The sequence below is a fragment of the Daphnia carinata genome, chromosome 5 (assembly GCF_022539665.2).
Source record: "Daphnia carinata strain CSIRO-1 chromosome 5, CSIRO_AGI_Dcar_HiC_V3, whole genome shotgun sequence".
Lineage (NCBI taxonomy): Eukaryota > Metazoa > Arthropoda > Branchiopoda > Diplostraca > Daphniidae > Daphnia > Daphnia carinata.
Window position 1 is genome coordinate 5,365,386 of NC_081335.1, and position 17,290 is coordinate 5,382,675.

At 38.2% G+C, this 17,290-nt stretch overlaps 3 protein-coding genes and 1 long non-coding RNA gene across 4 annotated transcripts; 2 read left to right on the forward strand and 2 right to left on the reverse strand.

Annotated features, from left to right (window-relative positions):
• Nucleotides 1-4,419: 4,419 nt before the first annotated feature.
• LOC132087981 (uncharacterized) lies at nucleotides 4,420-4,776 on the forward strand. The gene is made up of 2 exons (XR_009421028.1): nucleotides 4,420-4,472; nucleotides 4,526-4,776. It is a non-coding gene; the product is annotated as an uncharacterized LOC132087981 (long non-coding RNA).
• LOC130696526 (ribosome biogenesis protein WDR12 homolog) lies at nucleotides 4,579-6,846 on the reverse strand. Its single transcript, XM_057519603.2, has 8 exons — nucleotides 6,655-6,846; nucleotides 6,508-6,593; nucleotides 6,236-6,449; nucleotides 6,038-6,178; nucleotides 5,683-5,858; nucleotides 5,511-5,596; nucleotides 5,009-5,255; nucleotides 4,579-4,939 (listed from the first exon to the last, which is right to left on the reverse strand). Exons 1-8 carry the CDS (start codon nucleotides 6,726-6,728, stop codon nucleotides 4,623-4,625), a joined length of 1,341 nt encoding a protein of 446 aa, XP_057375586.1. The 5' UTR covers nucleotides 6,729-6,846; the 3' UTR covers nucleotides 4,579-4,622.
• Nucleotides 6,847-9,785: 2,939 nt separating this feature from the next.
• Nucleotides 9,786-13,471, reverse strand: LOC130696522 (ABC transporter G family member 20-like). The gene is made up of 12 exons (XM_057519599.2): nucleotides 13,272-13,471; nucleotides 12,735-13,157; nucleotides 12,287-12,380; nucleotides 11,766-12,062; nucleotides 11,465-11,661; nucleotides 11,186-11,393; nucleotides 10,913-11,090; nucleotides 10,731-10,846; nucleotides 10,586-10,656; nucleotides 10,434-10,522; nucleotides 10,192-10,368; nucleotides 9,786-10,110 (listed from the first exon to the last, which is right to left on the reverse strand). The coding sequence occupies exons 1-12, from the start codon at nucleotides 13,469-13,471 to the stop codon at nucleotides 9,803-9,805; spliced, it is 2,358 nt and encodes a 785-aa protein (XP_057375582.1). The 3' UTR covers nucleotides 9,786-9,802.
• Nucleotides 13,472-14,452: 981 nt separating this feature from the next.
• Nucleotides 14,453-16,321, forward strand: LOC130697032 (gastric triacylglycerol lipase-like). The gene is made up of 9 exons (XM_057520152.2): nucleotides 14,453-14,644; nucleotides 14,700-14,916; nucleotides 15,000-15,026; nucleotides 15,091-15,181; nucleotides 15,250-15,496; nucleotides 15,573-15,728; nucleotides 15,791-15,875; nucleotides 15,945-16,090; nucleotides 16,153-16,321. Exons 1-9 carry the CDS (start codon nucleotides 14,453-14,455, stop codon nucleotides 16,306-16,308), a joined length of 1,317 nt encoding a protein of 438 aa, XP_057376135.2. The 3' UTR covers nucleotides 16,309-16,321.
• Nucleotides 16,322-17,290: the final 969 nt, after the last annotated feature.

The window sequence follows — 17,290 nt, forward strand, 5'->3', positions numbered from 1 at the left end:
TACGGAACACGGCGCAATATAACGGAGAATATGGCTGCGACATATGCTTACATCCAGGTAAGAAGTTTAATTAAAAATTTATTCAAGTTGAATTTTTTTTTCAACTGATGGCCACCTCAGATAAAATTTCTATCTTTATATGAATATATGTATAATATCTTTTTTATATATTATTTTTAGGTATAAGGGTCAACAAAGGAAGAGGTTCCACTCGTGTATACCCTGAGCCCGTATCGAATCCTACCTTCCAAATTCGTACCATGGAGCAACATGTTGAAGATTTAAAGAAGATGTTAACAACTGGCAAGCCAATCCACGGAATCAACGGATCGACTTCTCTTTCAAAGTTAAGTGGGCTGGATTTTATTAAGGCGTTTATTCCAGAATATATGCATTGTGTTTGTCAAGGGGTTATAAAAATGTTTCTTAAGCTATGGACTTCAGCCAAACATAGCAAAGAAATTTGGTACCTTGGTAGGAAAATTAAAATAATTAATCGTCGTCTTTCGCAAATCAGGCCTCCATATGAAGCAACTAGAGTAATAGAGTCAATCGACGATTTATCCGTTTGGAAAGCGTCCATGTATAGATCTTTTGCCCTCTATTATTACGTGATTCTTGAAGACCTATTGCCTAAAGAATATTTCCGCCACTTTGCGAGTCTAAGTTTCGGACTGTTTGTTCTTTTGCAAGAACAAGTATTAGTCCAAAACGTGCAAGAAATGGAAATTCTTTTTAAGCAATTTGTCATCGATACTCAACGACTATACGGCATTGAATGGGTTGGGATAAATATTCATTTTCTAACTCACCTACCACAATGCGTACTTGATTGGGGATGCTTATGGGCCCATTCCACATTCATTCCCGAGTGGTTTAATGGGGAATTATTGAACCTGTGTAATGGTACTCAGTCCGTTGCGGAACAGATGGCTAGTAATTATCTAATGAAATTAGCTGTGCGATCAGAAGCTGTTGATTTAATGTCTAAAAATATTCTACCGCCAGCGGTTTCTTCTGCGCTAACCGATCTATTGCATTTACCCCAAAGTCATTCACGAGGACTGTTCGTTAATAGTGACTCAATTGAACTTCTCGGTCACTCAACTAGCCGTGAAATTGAAATGGAAGAAGAAGTTGCTCTTAGAAATTTATTCACTTGTGAAAAATTTAAGCATTTTCAAGACGCTTTATTTGATTCGTTCACCATTTATCCTCGTTTTAAAATTGTTTCCTCAAGATCTCTGTTTACTTCAACAAGCTACACGCGTTCAAAAAGCCGAATTAATTATTGCTTTCTACACAAAAATGGATCTTTTTTTTTTATAGAAAGCATCGTTCTGTTTAAATTTGCGCCTTTGGAATCTTACTGTTTTATATTGGGGAAAGAATTGGGTCACAAATCAAAAAGTTTTTTCTTACCTGATCCAATTGCTGGTACCGTATTTAGCGAAATGTTTGGTCAAACAGCAAGACTTGTTGGCAATAAGACAGCACCTTTAATTGCCTTTGATCCAACAATCGACATCAAAACCAAATGCTTTGTAGCAATGCATAATGATTTAACTGAAACATTTGTTGTAACTGCGCTACCAAATAACCATGAAACTGACTAATATTGATTGTATTGATGTTCCGTACACTGAATAAACTCAAATAATCGCTTTATTGCGTAAACAAAATTTCCTATTCATTTAGATTTTTAGCCTTTTTGTACTTGATGCTACGTTGTGATGCCGCCCAATATTTTTCTTATATACAGTATCTAAAATTTTCTAGCTGTTATAAATATGCAATAGCTTAGCATTCGTAAACTAGCCAGTAGGCGGACGTTTTTGTGGCTTGCGCAAGCCAAACGAAAACTCGCTGTAAAATTGGTAGCTTACGTATGCCTTCGCGAAGCTAAATTTATGTTAGCTAACGACCGAGCAGCTTGTGGTAGCCAACACTTTGCGCTCCCCAAAATTCAAGCTTATCGTTTCGTACGGGCACTTCAGCCCATAAAACCTCCAAAAATTCTGTTTACCCCTTATCGGAATGGACCACGTTGAACTCTTCAGACGCAGTGAAAATGGAAATCGGTACATTCTTGTTGCCATCGACTATCATTCCAAGTGTATTATTGCTAAACCCGTAATCAATACGTCAGAGGATGTTTTCCAAAAATTCATCCAATTAGACATTATCACTCATCAAAGTTATCCGCGTCGTGTATTTACAGATCGTGGTGGTGGATTCACAGCCAAATCCCTGGCTGTGAATCCACCACATGGCTTTTAAAGCCTATGTGAATACTTCTCACACCAACTGGGATTTAAACGTACCCGATGCAACCTTAGCCTTGAATACCCCACGTCACGAAACTTGGAAAAAAACACAATTCGAAATAGTGTATGGTTGACGACCTGAATTTCCTCATGAACGACAGTTTCCGTGGCCACCGACACAACATACTGAAAGCCACCAAAACTCTCTACGTTGAGTACGTCGGTTACGAGAAAATGTACATAAAAATCGGTTAGAACAGGTCATTGTACAAAAACTAATGCCTAAGTAGGCCTACATCACATTGTCCGTTCCCATCACATAGACCTTATCACATAGTCCGACAATGCTCAAAAGTAAATTACTTAGTAGAAGACCTTGCAGCAGCAAGACAAAAGACCGTGTGGCGACGATTTCCTGTACACATTAACCAATTGAAACTTTTCAAAACACCTCAATAATCCGATTGGAAACCCAACATCGTTGTAACGAAAACACGACGAAAAACCATAGGCCCACAAAATATATTGACCAAGACGAAGCGGTAGCGTTACGCTACCAGAAGACAATAAATAATCAAAACGCGTGGGGGGGGGCGCGGGGGTGGAGCCCAAACCTCTGTGTTATTTGAGGTAGTACCAACATTCAAGCTGATAAACAACTTTAAAAATTCTCAGGACTATTAAAATTAACATCGTTCCTGGTTCAAGGTGAATTGCAGGGTGTTGGAGGTCGTCTTGAAGAAGTTGGGTAGCCATTTGAACGACAACATCCCATCTAAAGATCGACCGTTCACCAACAACTCTGGTGGGAAGGCACACGAATCAACAACGCACAGGGCACGCACTTCGATGAAGGTCAGGAAAATAGACGCTTAACTTAAGGGCGCGACAAGCCTACGCGTCTAGTGTATACTTCATTCCGTTTTTGGAAGCCTCATTCAGTAGGGGAGGTAGGGGCAATTGGAACACGCGGTAATTGAAACAAAAATTCTACCACTTCAAGTATGTAAATTATATTATTAAATTATAAATAAATTGTAAATTATATTATTAAGGCTAAATTTTTTCCTGCAAAATCAAAGAAGACAAAACAAGGAGTGTTGTCTTTGTTTTGTGCGTCTTTCTGCAACTTGGATGACAGTCAAAAGTGTGTTGCAGGCGCCTCTTGTGGTACAGAAAACAAACTCGAGTCAACACTCCTTGTTTTGTCTTCTTTGATTTTGCAGGAAAAAATTTAGCCAGTACAAAACAACAAATATAACGGGATGTATTTAGACAATAAAAATATTTTTTTGTATCTTTATAAAGAAAAACCTTTTATTAAATTCGGGAAACAAACTAGAAGCTCTTGCGGCTTCTAGTTAAAAAGATACACGCAAAATAAAAAGAGGCCTAATTTGGGGAAAGCCTTATGTAAGGCAATGGCGGCGCGAAACGGAAAAACGGGGCAATATTATACACATGAACGCACATATAACGTTCAGGGTTTTTTGTGTACAACTATGCGCTGGATAGAAAATTCATCTACGAGTACGCAGATTTTTTTTTCTTAAACATAACTATAAGGGGTAATCCACAAATAAATAAAAACTAGGGGGACGTAGCGCCGTAAGAAGCCATGTTAAAAGGGCCAAAAAATGACCAAGTGTATATATTTTTGGTGGGTACTGTACGTATCCCAGATTCTGAGATATCGTCATTTTAGTTTCTTCATAAAACCGGGAGCTCTCTTATGGGAAAACCCACGTTTCAATTGCCCAGACGCCCTGTTTCAATTGCCGAGTAGAATTGGCAATTGAAACAATTGCCGAGTAGAATTGGCAATCGAAACAACTTGGGGTACCTCCAGTTTTTTACACATAGCAGATGTTCATCTTTGCCGAACCCACCCAAAAAAAATACTGTTATGTAGCTGAGATAACTGGCTACAAATCTATATATTTTTTAGTTTACTTTGACGATTTTTGTAATCGTACGGAACAAAAATAAGTTTTGTGTTCCAACCACGCCCTACCTCCCCTACACCTGCATCTCGTTCGATTGTCATATTCCTATAAACGAGCAGGCCTACGACTGGCTGATTTTAGGATTCCGTTGTCATAGACTTTACCCTCAAGTGGGCATCTTCGATAAAATCACATAACCTTTTTACATGAAGAAGGTTATCCGTTTAGACAACCCACCGGTCATCAGCGCTCGCAACCGGTAAAAATTATATCAAAATACACTGGGTTGTTGTTAACGAACTGCATGTGTAGCCATGAAAATTCGTGCGATGCATAAGGAAAATAGGCAAGAGTCATGAGCGATAAAATTTTCAGAATGTTTGTTTATCTCAATTCATGTAGATCTTATTTATGCTTGCGACCTAAAGATCTTCAACGTATTATCCGTTGCCCCACTTACCATCAATGAAGGATTTGACCAATCGGCGCATAGAATTTTGCCTTCGTGCCCTACCATGTCATACAATGGTGCCTTCGGACTGCAAAATAAAGAATTATTAACCCATTCGACGAATTGCTTACTTCGTACTTGCCTTCGACTGTCCCATAGCTTCAAAATGTTATCATGCCCACCAGATATGAACAATCTTTCATGTGTAGTAGACCAACAAACTGTCGACACCCACCCAACATGTGAAGTGAAAGTGGCTTTCACAATTGATCCTTCTATATAAAACCAAATTTCAAATCTCAGTGGGGTGGAAAATGGAGCATGTGTCGGGAAATAAAATTTACCTTGCGATCGAGCATCATACAGCCGAACATGGCGGTCAGCTGATGCAGAGACAAGGGTTTGATTTAGAGGAGAATATGAAACACAAAAGAAAGACTTGTTTCCGACTATTTCAGATTTTAATCCTCCTAATTCAGCGTCCCACAATTTGATAGTGTGATCCCACGAAGAACTAAATATTTCATTGCTTTCTGTCCAAACAACTGAAGATATCGCTTCTTTGTGGCCAGGTAAAGTCATCAAGGGTGTCTGCAATGCAAGAAGGTGAAATAATAAGCATTTAAAAACCCAATTACGGGCCATAAACGTCAAATTGGACACAGCACAGAAGGATGCAGAATATTCACTGATTTAAAAAATTGCTTTCAGGAGTTCGATCAACCTTTCGTCGTTGTCATGTCATTTGGACATTTCGTTTTTTTTCCTTCAGTATTCGCGGCACTTGAACGCAGTTTACGGCCCGAAATATAAATTATAATGTTGGTAGAAATTCGATGTACTTACTCGTCTAAGGGATTTCCCAGGGTTAACAGTAGATAATTTGTGGTTTTCACCATCATCGATTTCAGTTGCTAGAACTGATTCAGAAGCTGTTAAAAAAATAATAATAAATTTTAAAAATCAGATAAAAAACTAGTTTTTTTTTCGAACAAAGCTGATTCAAAACTGCACTTACTAGCAGCCCAGATTTTAAGCATATGGTCCCATCCTCCAGTGGCAAGGAAAGATGAATTTTTATCTACATCCACGCACTCAATGGAGCGCTCATGTCCTCTTCCAATATGCACACGCTCAACCGCGTATGTTTCCAGATCCACTGTCCAAATCATAATAGTTTGGTCATGGGAAACACTGTAAAGAAAAGAAAACTTGCATTTTTTTTAAAGCTAAAGATATGGAAATTTAGACCATAACATTATTCTTCAACAAGAGAAAAATGAACAAGTAATCTAGGAAACGATAGTCACAAAAATCTCAATATCTAAACCAATATCTAATTTTGAAAGAATAGACAATATTTTTATATAAACCTTGCAAAAGTGGCAAGAGAGCCTGCTATTTCAATCCAGCGGACTCCTTTTATTGGGCCACAATGTCCAGGAATGGTTGTCTTGTGAGTGCCATCAGTTTTCCATATATGCAGAGTGTTATCATAAGATCCTGTCAAAATCCTAAAATAACTGGTTATGAGGTAAGGCGCTTGTGAAGGCTAGATATTTCTACCCTACCAATCTTCCAAACAATGGGCTGCAGATACCCAGTCATCGTGGTTTAAGCTGTCTTCAGGTTCAGGGGCAGGGAACCTTTCAATGTACTCTACATCAATAGTTACTTCGGTATTGATATCTTTTAATTTAAGATGTTCAACAAGTGGAAGTCTCACAAATTCCCCACTGATTAAAAAATCAAATTCCACCTCCTCCCATCCTGTCTCACGAGTTTCTGAAATCATCAAATGGGATTGGCAATCACACAAAATTTATGATCTCTAACTGTTTACCTCGAAGTAAATTATTGACTAGTACACTAAGCAAATCGGCTTTTATTCCACAAGGAATTGAAAACGGAGCTTCCGGGAGAGCATACCTGTGATTAAAAAAGACATGAGGCACCTTGTGTATCATGAACCTTTAATGTAGAGCATTACTTTTCCTGTTTTGTTACAAATCTCACTTGAATCTGACGTTCGTCAGTTGACATACTTTTTTTTAACGCAGCCATGGTGAAAACAATTAATAACTTTACTTTGTTGACACCAATGAAAATTGCATACGTGAACTAGTAAAAAATAATCCACGTGTTCATTAAAGCGTCTGCAATTTGGTTTGGTGTATAAAGCCTAGAATGCTAAGGACTAGTAACTCTGTCGATTTTGTTCTTTTTTCTGGTTATCCAGGTTGCAGGTTTAATGTGTTTAACACTTTGAAAGGCAGATGGCGGTGAGCAATATGTGAATCGAGATTTCTCTATGGCTATGGCAAACCGTTATTGTGTTCCATACAGTGAAATACTTTCAGAGTCTTCAAACATAGACCCGTTTTAAAATGAGAATATGCTTAGTTAAAATATAACTGAACCTTCTATCTTCTATTTATATTTTATCTATTTTTGAAGACTTTTCTACTTTGAAATTCGTTTGCTAATTTTACAGAAATGAAAAGCCCTTGATGAGAGCTATCCATTTCTGTAAAATTTGTATATCTTGGACTTAAAGTTTTTGCTATAATAATTGTTTCAATTTCTTCTACAACTGGGAGGAGGGGAAAAACAACGAAAAATTTAAAACTTTAGGATCTTCATTCGGGCATTAGTTTTAGTTTTAAAATAACATCAAGATAATAATTAAATTCGTCTTACAAAAGTGAATGTTGTAGTATTTTAATAATTTAATAAAATGATTTATAATAAAACTTGAAGTAATGAATCGTCACTTGAAATTAAAATAATTCATTTCAGACCGATAGTTTGTCCATTAATAAATATTTTATTTTTGGACGGTGTATGGGAGGAGGGGAAACTATAAAAACCGAAAACTTTGGGCCCTTCGTTTAGGCATTATTTAGGCTTATTATATGTTATCAAGGTAATGTTTTGGTGCATTAAACAACAAAAATTTATCAAATTAGTTAAAGAAATACTAAATTACGAACAACCAATCACAGTAGAGGAAACGGATGCCATTATTTTTAGGCGGAATTTTTAAATTTTCATTTATTAACAACGTAAAAAAGTTTAAAAACAGTTTTACGATTCCATATTTGTCTTATGGTATAGGCTTATCGCGATTATAATACAAAAAGAAAGGGAAAGCTTTTTCATTTGGTTTATTTTCATATTCGAATGTTTAGTCACTTATTAAACTACTTACATCATCATGGTTCACGGGAAACAAAAAAATCGCTTACCGTCGAGTCCAAGGGATTATAGTAAAAGACGTCAGTGTTGATTTCATGAACGTTTTATGATTTTTTATTAGTAATTTTGTGATTTGGGCCTATTGTGAAAATTAAAATCGATGCAGACGACACATCAACAGCTTGCTTTCTTTCAGTAGTGGTTGCCACTGGCAACAGAGCTGGAGAACCAATCACAGTGCGAGAATCGTGTGCCGCTGGGAACCCGAACGGTCGAGTCAACTCGCGGAGACCATGTTGGGAAAAATGGCACGGAGTAAGAATAGGGATTTCGAAATGGAATTTTAGCCAGACTGTTTTTCCATATGGCAGTCAAGACAAGATGTTTTTTTGCGAGTAACTATCGTTGCGTGTGGAACGATTTTTGACCCACTTCTTTGATTACCTTGTCTGGCTTATAAAAAAGCACACACTTCCAATTTAAACAATTCGAAAATTACAAATCACACGTAAAAATGAAATGGCGATCGATTTTGGTGATTCTGGTTAAATTTCGAATCTACAACTTGTATGTTTTATTATATTTGGAATTTAGCCAAAAATGTAAAAGGGAAGTGAGAACAGTGGCGTTGTTTTTATTTGGAAAACGAAACAAAAAAGATAGCGAAATAGCCCATTTTTGTTTGTTATCAAAAACCCTATGCAAAAAATGAAAAATGTGATTAATTAAGATTAACTCAAGAAACGGTAATGAAAAGACAGAAACAAATGTAAAACACATAGCAAAACGAATCTGATAATATCATAATCAAACAAACACTAAGGCATAGCCTTCGAGCGTGTAGCGCAACGAATTCGTCCATTCCAATTTATTTCAAAAACTGTATGTCCTTACAGGACGTAAAAATGAAACAACGATCCGGGATTCCCGTTTAATTTTAAATCGAAATCATGCATTTTAAACTACTAGCTTTAGAAGAAAAATGAAAATGTGCGAAGGGTATGGAGCCTTACTGCTTTTGTCTAAATTTGCAAAAATGATGAATCTTTTTAATTCGATAAAAATAACGCGTTATGACCAAAATTGAACTTTCACTCTAGATACGCTATTAGTTTCCCAGTAACTTATGAAAGTTTTGATTAATGCGCAATGAAAGTAGTATTACCATAATTTTCTTTATTCCTTTTTTGATAATTTAGCGCTGCTGCAGGAAGGGTTGTGCAATAACACAAAATTGCGTTTGCCATTTTACGAAATACAAAATTTGTAGTCCTCTCAGAACTTAATGAAACTAAGCTAATTCGATCGACATTCAACAGAAATTTCGAAATTCGTTGTCATATTGAGCGTAAGTAAACCGGGTTTTTATATATAGAAAAACGCATCACCATCTTATTCTTCCTGTTTTACAGAAATTTACGGGGCTGGTAAAAGAAGTAAAAATACTGTGCACTTGCACAAGAATCAAAGTTTTGTTGAGAAAAAATAATAACATCGTTGTTTGCAGTAAGAGTTATATGATTTTAGCAAGGAAATCATGATATTTAAATCAAAAAATCACAAAAGAATCATTTTTTCTTTTAAGAATCATTCATGATTCTAGAATCTCATACATCTTACCAAAGAATTTTACATCCTCAAAAATTTGACAAAACGAATAATAATAATACGAGCAGTTTATTACTTGGGTTTCACCTGAATTACATTGAGACAAATATTAGACTAATCATCAATGTAAATTTTTCATGACATTATCACATGGCGATATATGTAAAAACAACCAGTGCAAAACTTTCAAGTTGTTCAAATATGAAGCTTACACGTCGCATGATCCTCTATATCCGCTCCTTAACCTCCACAGACGAAGTACTAAACGTTTCACGTCTCTCAATTCAAAGACCATGAACATAGATTAATAATAGCTAGGCTCTATCGGCTGACTAACTGGCATATTTTCTTACTCGTAGAACAATCAAACACATAGCCAATAAAGCAAATATCCAAGCAACACTGATTATGATTCCTACGTAGACATCTGGCTGTTCTATGCCCCACCCACGCGTGAAAACACATCTCAAAGATTCTATAGCGTACGTCATGGGCATAGAATAGGCTACGAAACGGAGATAGAACGACATGCCTTCAATCGGCCAACTAACACCACAGATAACAGTAAAAGGGAGAAAACTGGCTTGCGAAATTAAAAGTGCCCCAATTTCGCTGTCGCATACTGTGGCTATCAGTAAACCTGAGTTCAAAATAAAAACAGAATTAAAAATAAAGGTATTATAAATACCCTACAGAAGAAAAAGATATACGAATTCCTTACCAAAAGACATTCCAACAAAGCTTTGTAGAAAAGTAATAAAAATCGCTAAGGTAAGACTGCCGTGGCAAGGAATGTTGAAGATAAGTAGCATACAGATAAAAACCAAAGCAGTCTGGCCAATCATCGCTGTGAATTGATTAACCAAGTGACTCATTAAAATTTCCGTCATCTGTACGCCTGCAAGACGAAAATTCAAAACTTAAAGAATAAATTGATTTTACAAGAATGATGAACGAAGATACCTGCTACCATGCAACGATCGAGAAGACCGTGTTGTCTTTCAGAAATGAAGACACCCGAAGTCAAGGAGACTCCCATGAAATACACAATCCTTGAAAAGAGCCTCGTGATATATCGGCAGAAAAATTATACGTTTGATGCCATAATAACTTACAACACGGTGAAAGCGGGGGCCATAAATTCGGTAAACTGGGTTTCCTTTTGACCATAAACCGGTTCCAGAAACTAAAAAGTTCAGGTCTTGTTTCAAACAGTTTCTGCGTTGAAACCAACCACTTATCTTGAAAAATTTAGCGTACCTCCAAAGGAATGTAACCGGCTTCTGGCTCGTGATCACAAGATCTCATAAAATCTTTGAAAAACTCCTCAAAAGCTTCCAGAATCCATCTTTCAATAAACGTGCCAATAAGATGATCTGCGAACAAGGTAGAGACATGGTTAGTCACAGATAAAAATTTGTTAATGTTACGTTTCGGCTCACTGGAAGAATCCATGTTAATGCCAATTCGACTTCTTATTATGTTTTCTAACGTTGCCGAATCACCGTCAGCCTGCCGCTTCTCGAACTCCTCGGTGAAATTGTGCCCGAAATGGATGACCCCCCACACTTCACCGCTCCTTCCAGCTTCCAGTGCTTCCGTCAAATTTGTGTATGGAACCTGATTAGAAATAGCGAGAAATAGGTTCTTCCGTTGCACTCACATTCACCTCCTTACTGAAAATATTTCAATTCAGACTATGTGAAATATCGAACCTGAATGATATTGTTTCGTATGTACCGAAGGTAGCGACAACTGAGCATGGAATAGGAGCAAGCCGTCGTGTAGTTGCAGATCCGGCCTTGGCTGGGTTCCACCTCATCGTTAACGATGCCCATCATGAGGCCAGTCGGCTCATGTCCCAACGTTAAATTAAAAACCGTTGCTTGAATAAGAGGCAACAAGTAAATAAACACAAACATCCTATCGTCATCAAACGAATAAATTAAATCCTCAATATTATCATAACCAAAAGAAAAAATTGAATTACTTACCCCACATTCCGGAAAGTATGCAAATAATTTTTCCGAACTAGTGCGATAAGGCGATGCCAAGAAAATGAAGGCGTCGTGAAATTGCGGCTTCGGCTATTACTAGACGTCGTACTGCTGCAACTACCCGTGAACATTACAACGCTGCTGGTTTCGCTGTTATCATTCGTACTACTACTTCCAGGTTCATGCAGTACATTCTATATGGTATGAAAAAAGATTGTGATAATTGAACATAAAATTTAAACCAGAGAGTTGTGCGTTAGCATAAAATTAACAAACAGATGCAGATGGATCGTTTTACTTTGAAACTAGCGACAGGAAAAGGTCCTTCGCTGTGATGACCACGGTCGTTGCAGATTTCAGAGCTTTCCAATTGACGGATGCTGTCATCAGACGGCACATTATTACGGCCTTCTTGCGTTTGGTCTGCAGCACCATCGGCTGGGTTGGAAAGTGAGGCTTCCTCGCGGGGAGTGGTACCATTACCTTTCATGCAGAGTTTCAGAAATACGGCTTCTAACGACGAAAGGGCATACATTCGTAGCAGATTCTCTGGCGATTCTTCAGTTAGAAGACGACCTGAGCGCATCATACCAATCTTGAAATCCACAAAGACAAATGTTAAATAATATTCAAACAAAATCGTTTACAATGACACCGCACCGTGCGGTGATATGACGCTCAGGAAGAAACAAATAATGTAATGTACACAATGTAACTGTTAATGAAGATGTGCGCATGTAGCAAATTGTCAGTTGATGATTGCTGATACAGCAAAAAATATCCGTAATGTACTGTATGTTTAAATTTTTAAGTGCATACCGTGTTAGCTTGTCGAGCTTCTTCAATGTAATGGGTCGTGACAATGACGGTTCTTCCGTGATCAACGCTTTGACGGACAAGATGATTCCAGATGCTGTAAACGAAAGAAAATAAATGCAGACTATGTAGCCTACATGTAATTGGGGTTCCGCACAAAATTATGGAAATTCTAACTCTCATTATCTGTTAACGATTTCACATCCAATATTCTAGGAAACAAAGCGTCAAAAATGTTTCAGGATCTGAGCATCTCAACTCAAAACTGAAAAAGAGGAAACGCGTGTTAAAGAAAGTACATGCGTTTGTAACTGCATGACTCAAAAGTTCCGTTCAAAAGTTGAAAGTTACAATCCCTTACCCCTACCATGTTTTTTTTTATCGTTTCTAAACAATATCAAATAAGGCAAGGAAAAACCAAAAGTAGCTTCGCGCACACGGCAAAAATTACCTGTGTCTCAGTAAAGGATCAACGCCAACAGTCGGTTCGTCCAAAATTAACAATTCAGGTTCGTGAAACAGGGAGACAGCAAAGGAAACTCGTCGCTGCTGACCGCCGCTCAGCGTTTTTAAATAACGATCACCCGGTGGAAGGTCCAACAATTTGGATAGAAATTCCAGTTGGACCTGGACGAAATCCGCTTTCAAATTATAGATGCGACCAAAATAATGCAGTGTCTCTTTAATGGTAAAATAGCCGTGCAGGGCGAGTTCTTGCGGCATGTAGCCAACTCGCGGACCAGGTATTCCACTCTCCTCAGAGCCGGGCTCGTGACCGAAAACCAGAATGTTTCCGCTATCTAATCTGCTACGGCCAACAAGGCAGCTCAAAAGTGTGGTCTTGCCACAGCCGCTGGCCCCCAATAATCCGTATCTGTCAAAGAATCAATCTTTTCAATCACGGATATTTTGCACATTATTCAGGCAAATCGCAGATTAAGCACCAGTAGAATAGACACCGATTAGTAAAACTCAATTATTGTCTTACATTGCCCCTTTTTTTACATTCATGTGAAGTTCGTCGAGGACTGGACAACTTCCTTTTCCGAAACCATATCTTTTCATCGCCTTCCGGATAAGGACAGCCGGAACTACGCGAGCGCAACTACCAATGCTGTTGCTGAGGGTTTCACTTTTCACGTGACATGACGGCGACACTATCGACGTACCTTCACTGTTGGGCGTCATTGGTGTCTATAAACGAATGTTGTGGATAAAATTAAAAAATAGATTTAAACCCAAATTAAGGCGAATTTTATTAGATTCTTTCTCGGTTTACCTACTTGTGATAACCAATGTTCGGTAACACTTAAGCTAAAGACTACCAGTTTAAACTAAAATCCGTAGAGCACATGCAAAACACACAAAACAAATGGAGCTCTTGTTCTGTAAGACTTATTCTTAACTAAAGCTCGTTGTAGTGGCTGCTGCAGAGGACTTTGGTTTGGCGTATCTTCTCTTTCCCCTCAGGATGAAACGCACATCAAATAAAAAAATTCGCAATGACGTCTTTCTTCTTGTGTTCCAGAACCAGCTGTTGCGTAGTCCCACCCCTTGGCCTTGTGGCCCGCCACCACAACGCTAACTGGGAGTTTCAGTTCCTTTCAAGGTGCAATAACACATATGACCACTCTACGCTAAAAGGAAAACAAACAATTTTTTACGTTCGTCTTCAAGAAATAGCCTTCATTTCTTAGAGGCAGTTTGCCAAAAAATGAGAGCAGCAGATGAAAATGTATGTTTAACTTCAGGCACTGCCAGTAAATGCAGTCGTGAATGCGAATACTTTACAGAAAGGACTGACCTGGCCATACACGGTTGGCTTTCTTCCGTATTGCCGAAATGGTGATCTCTAATTGTCGACTGTAATGGAACAAAGAGCAGTTCCCTGTTAACCCGGAAACGTTGGTGCTATTACTCACGTCCGCGACCTTCTTCAAATTCTATAGGGCAAACTCTCATTACCAAATGCGCAGCTCGGCCGGGCTAATCCGAAGAAAAGATCGTCACGTCACCTTTGCCTTGCGGGAACTGTATACAATCACGCCCATCGCCATCGTAGCACGTTTCGCGTAAGCATAGCTCACATAGCTGCTGAAATGGCTATAAGCAAGCTTGGAGGTACATAAGCCAGCACATGCAAACAGTTAACGTGTTGGCCTTCCCACCATGAAGGACGTGAAGCTCGTTCAAATTTTAATTATTTCCATAGCTGCCTATTATTTATGTCTGTCCGATACGCGACGATTATCGTCGAACTTTGTTAATTTTTATACAAACCTGTTAGATGGGTTTTACCGTTCTATCCGGCCTCGAATGGATCGCAACGTTTTTCAAGATCCGGAAGCGTTTATGACAACAGTAGGATATCTCCTTTAATTTATTCCGAAATGTTTTTAAATTTAAATTGCTATAGCCAGAGATCATTTCTCATCGAGGATATCCAATTGAAATCCATCACGTAGTTACAGACGATGGATACATTCTAGCACTTCACCGGATACCAAGTGGTAGGCGTGAAATTTATCCGCAAAACGCAACTTCCTATTTAAAACGGAGACCGATTTTCCTTCAGCACGGAATGATGGGAAACGATCACTTCTGGTTAGTCAGTTCCACCAACAATTCTTTGGGTAAGTTATTCCGTTACATTTGTGGACACCTTTATTCATCCTTTAACGAATATTTACTTTTTAATCATTAAATCAACCCATAGCTTTTATTTTGGCAGACCTTGGATTTGGTGAGTTTTTGTTATAATTTTTGCTGTCGAAGAGTTTATAATATAAATTCCAATATTTATTTAGATGTTTGGTTAGGCAATTCAAGAGGAAACACTTACTCTCGGAAACACGTCAGCCTTGATCCGGACGAAGATCGGGAATACTGGAATTTTTCGTAGGCCGTAATAACTCAAATTAAATATGAGAAAAAAAGCTTAAAACATACTTGTATTTTGAAAAAAGCTGGGATGAAATGGGTCGATTCGACGTCACGTCCAGCATAGATTACGTTCTTAATGTAACCAGCGAAGAAACATTGGCCGCTTATGTCGGATATTCACTAGGCTGCTCACTCTTTTTCATCAGCGCAATCGAACGCCCTGAAATGAACGATAAAGTTGATGTGATGATTGGGCTCGGTCCAACCGTTAGCGCTGCACATTTAAAGAATTACTTCCGTCTGTTGGCACCATTCATAAAGCTTTATCAGGTAGGCTACAATACATTTTGACCTTCAAAATTTCAAAGAATAACTTTTGTCGAAATCTTCGTGCTGCTTGGCATAGCTTTATCAACGTATATTTGGCATCGGAGTTGTTCACACTAACGATGGCGTACTACATTCCGTTACCCGTTTAATATGCGAAACGAGTGAATTTGGAGCTGAATTTGGTCGCTACTGGCTGTCACATATTTTCGGGAAATCGGATGTGCTCAACAATGTTTGTAATCCATAATTTCGTCGTTTGTTGCTTTCATTAAATCAATTCGTATGGCATGACAGGACGAATACTATCGCTTAATCGCCCATTATCCAGCGGGTGGCTCAGCATATACGATGATGCATCTTCTACAAAACTATAACAGCGGTATCTTTATTGAATAATAATCAATTTAAAAGTCGGAAAGAGTCTCGAACACTTAAATTGTGCGTGCAGGAGAGTCCTTAAGCTATTTTGACTACGGGGAGGAAGAAAATCACAAGCGATACGGTGCAACACTCCCACCCGAATACAACCTCACTTCAGTGACCGTGCCCGTCATTTTAGTTCACGCCGATAACGACCCATTCGCACCACCAGAAGTGAATTAAACATTTGCCTGTTGTCTCAGTTCTAAATAATTTATACCCATTGTTTTTGCAAGGATGTCTCTTGGTTGAAAACTAAGTTGAGAAATTTGAAAGGCTCGATACGGATGGACAATCCCGCTTTCTGCCACGGTGATTTCATTTGGTCTCCTCATGCGGCCGAACTTGTTTATCTACCCCTGACCCGTTTTCTACTGTCATCCCACGATTAAAACGGAAAAACATAGTGCAAAATTACAAAATGTAGCCATTCAACGCGAACTAAGATTGAGCAACAGAAAACCAGAAAACTGTGTAACTCTTCACTAAATTTTGTTTATTTGGTTTCTTGAAGCTCGTAAATATCTATTCCTTCTGAACGTATAATAAAATCAATATACGCAAGGCTCATTTACAGTTTTTTTTTTTCAATTATTACTTCATGGTGCTGCAGAACGCAGAGAAAACGATGGATGTCGTGTTAGATCAAAAATATGATAGTTTAAAAAAAGCTCAGAGCAACGGGCGAACATATAGGCTCATTTGATTATTCGCTACATATGAAAAGTTTTTACTGGTCTTCCCATAGATCTTTAACAGAAAAATTCAACGTGTTTCCGTTCTTCCGCTTACTGCTTAGTTTTGTATTTATTCATATGCTTAAAGCTCAAAATTCCTGTACTGATAGTCATCGACCGATGGTTATTCGCGGAAATCGAGTGGAAAAGTATCCAACATAGTTTTCGGCAAAGGTTGAAAAAATTGTTTCTCTATTATGCAAAGGAGATTATTCATGCGTTTCTCGAATTCTTTCCTTGTCAGTGAGAGCCTGTACTACGCGGTATGGCGTGAGTTCATTCTAAGACATCATGGTTCCAAAAATAAAAGAAAAATAGTCACATAGCATCAATCAATCAAGCCGCCGTGATTTGTTTTGCAAAAAAAAATGGACGTGGTCGGTATTTTTTCAAAATTCGTATGCACCATTACATATGGACGTATCCGTGACTGAAAGCCAAAGAACCGTTAAACGTGCCCAACGACTTGTAGTCAGCGTGCCATAATTATTCCATCGGGGGGAAACAGAATTTGAAAAGAGTGAGACTGAAGACAGAACGATCTACCAAAGGAGAAAAACTTAAGTACACGTTAACGATCTATCCGGAGAGAACTAAATGATATTTCCAACTCCCTTGCGGTGCTGTTTGGACTGTT

Coding starts and splice junctions, on each gene's coding strand:
- LOC130696522 (XM_057519599.2), bottom strand. CDS start 13,471: ATGACGCCCAACAGTGAAGGTACGTCGATAGTGTCGCCGTCATGTCAC. Junction 12,063..12,286: donor AAGCTCGACAAGCTAACACG/GTATGCACTTAA, acceptor GTGGATTTCAAG/ATTGGTATGATGCGCTCAGG. Junction 10,369..10,433: donor CGATCGTTGCATGGTAGCAG/GTATCTTCGTTC, acceptor TTCGTCTTGCAG/GCGTACAGATGACGGAAATT.
- LOC130697032 (XM_057520152.2), top strand. CDS start 14,453: ATGAAGGACGTGAAGCTCGTTCAAATTTTAATTATTTCCATAGCTGCC. Junction 15,027..15,090: donor TTTGGCAGACCTTGGATTTG/GTGAGTTTTTGT, acceptor ATATTTATTTAG/ATGTTTGGTTAGGCAATTCA. Junction 16,091..16,152: donor ACCCATTCGCACCACCAGAA/GTGAATTAAACA, acceptor TGTTTTTGCAAG/GATGTCTCTTGGTTGAAAAC.
- LOC130696526 (XM_057519603.2), bottom strand. CDS start 6,728: ATGGCTGCGTTAAAAAAAAGTATGTCAACTGACGAACGTCAGATTCAA. Junction 5,256..5,510: donor CTGGGAAATCCCTTAGACGA/GTAAGTACATCG, acceptor CTTGCATTGCAG/ACACCCTTGATGACTTTACC. Junction 4,940..5,008: donor GTATGATGCTCGATCGCAAG/GTAAATTTTATT, acceptor GGTTTTATATAG/AAGGATCAATTGTGAAAGCC.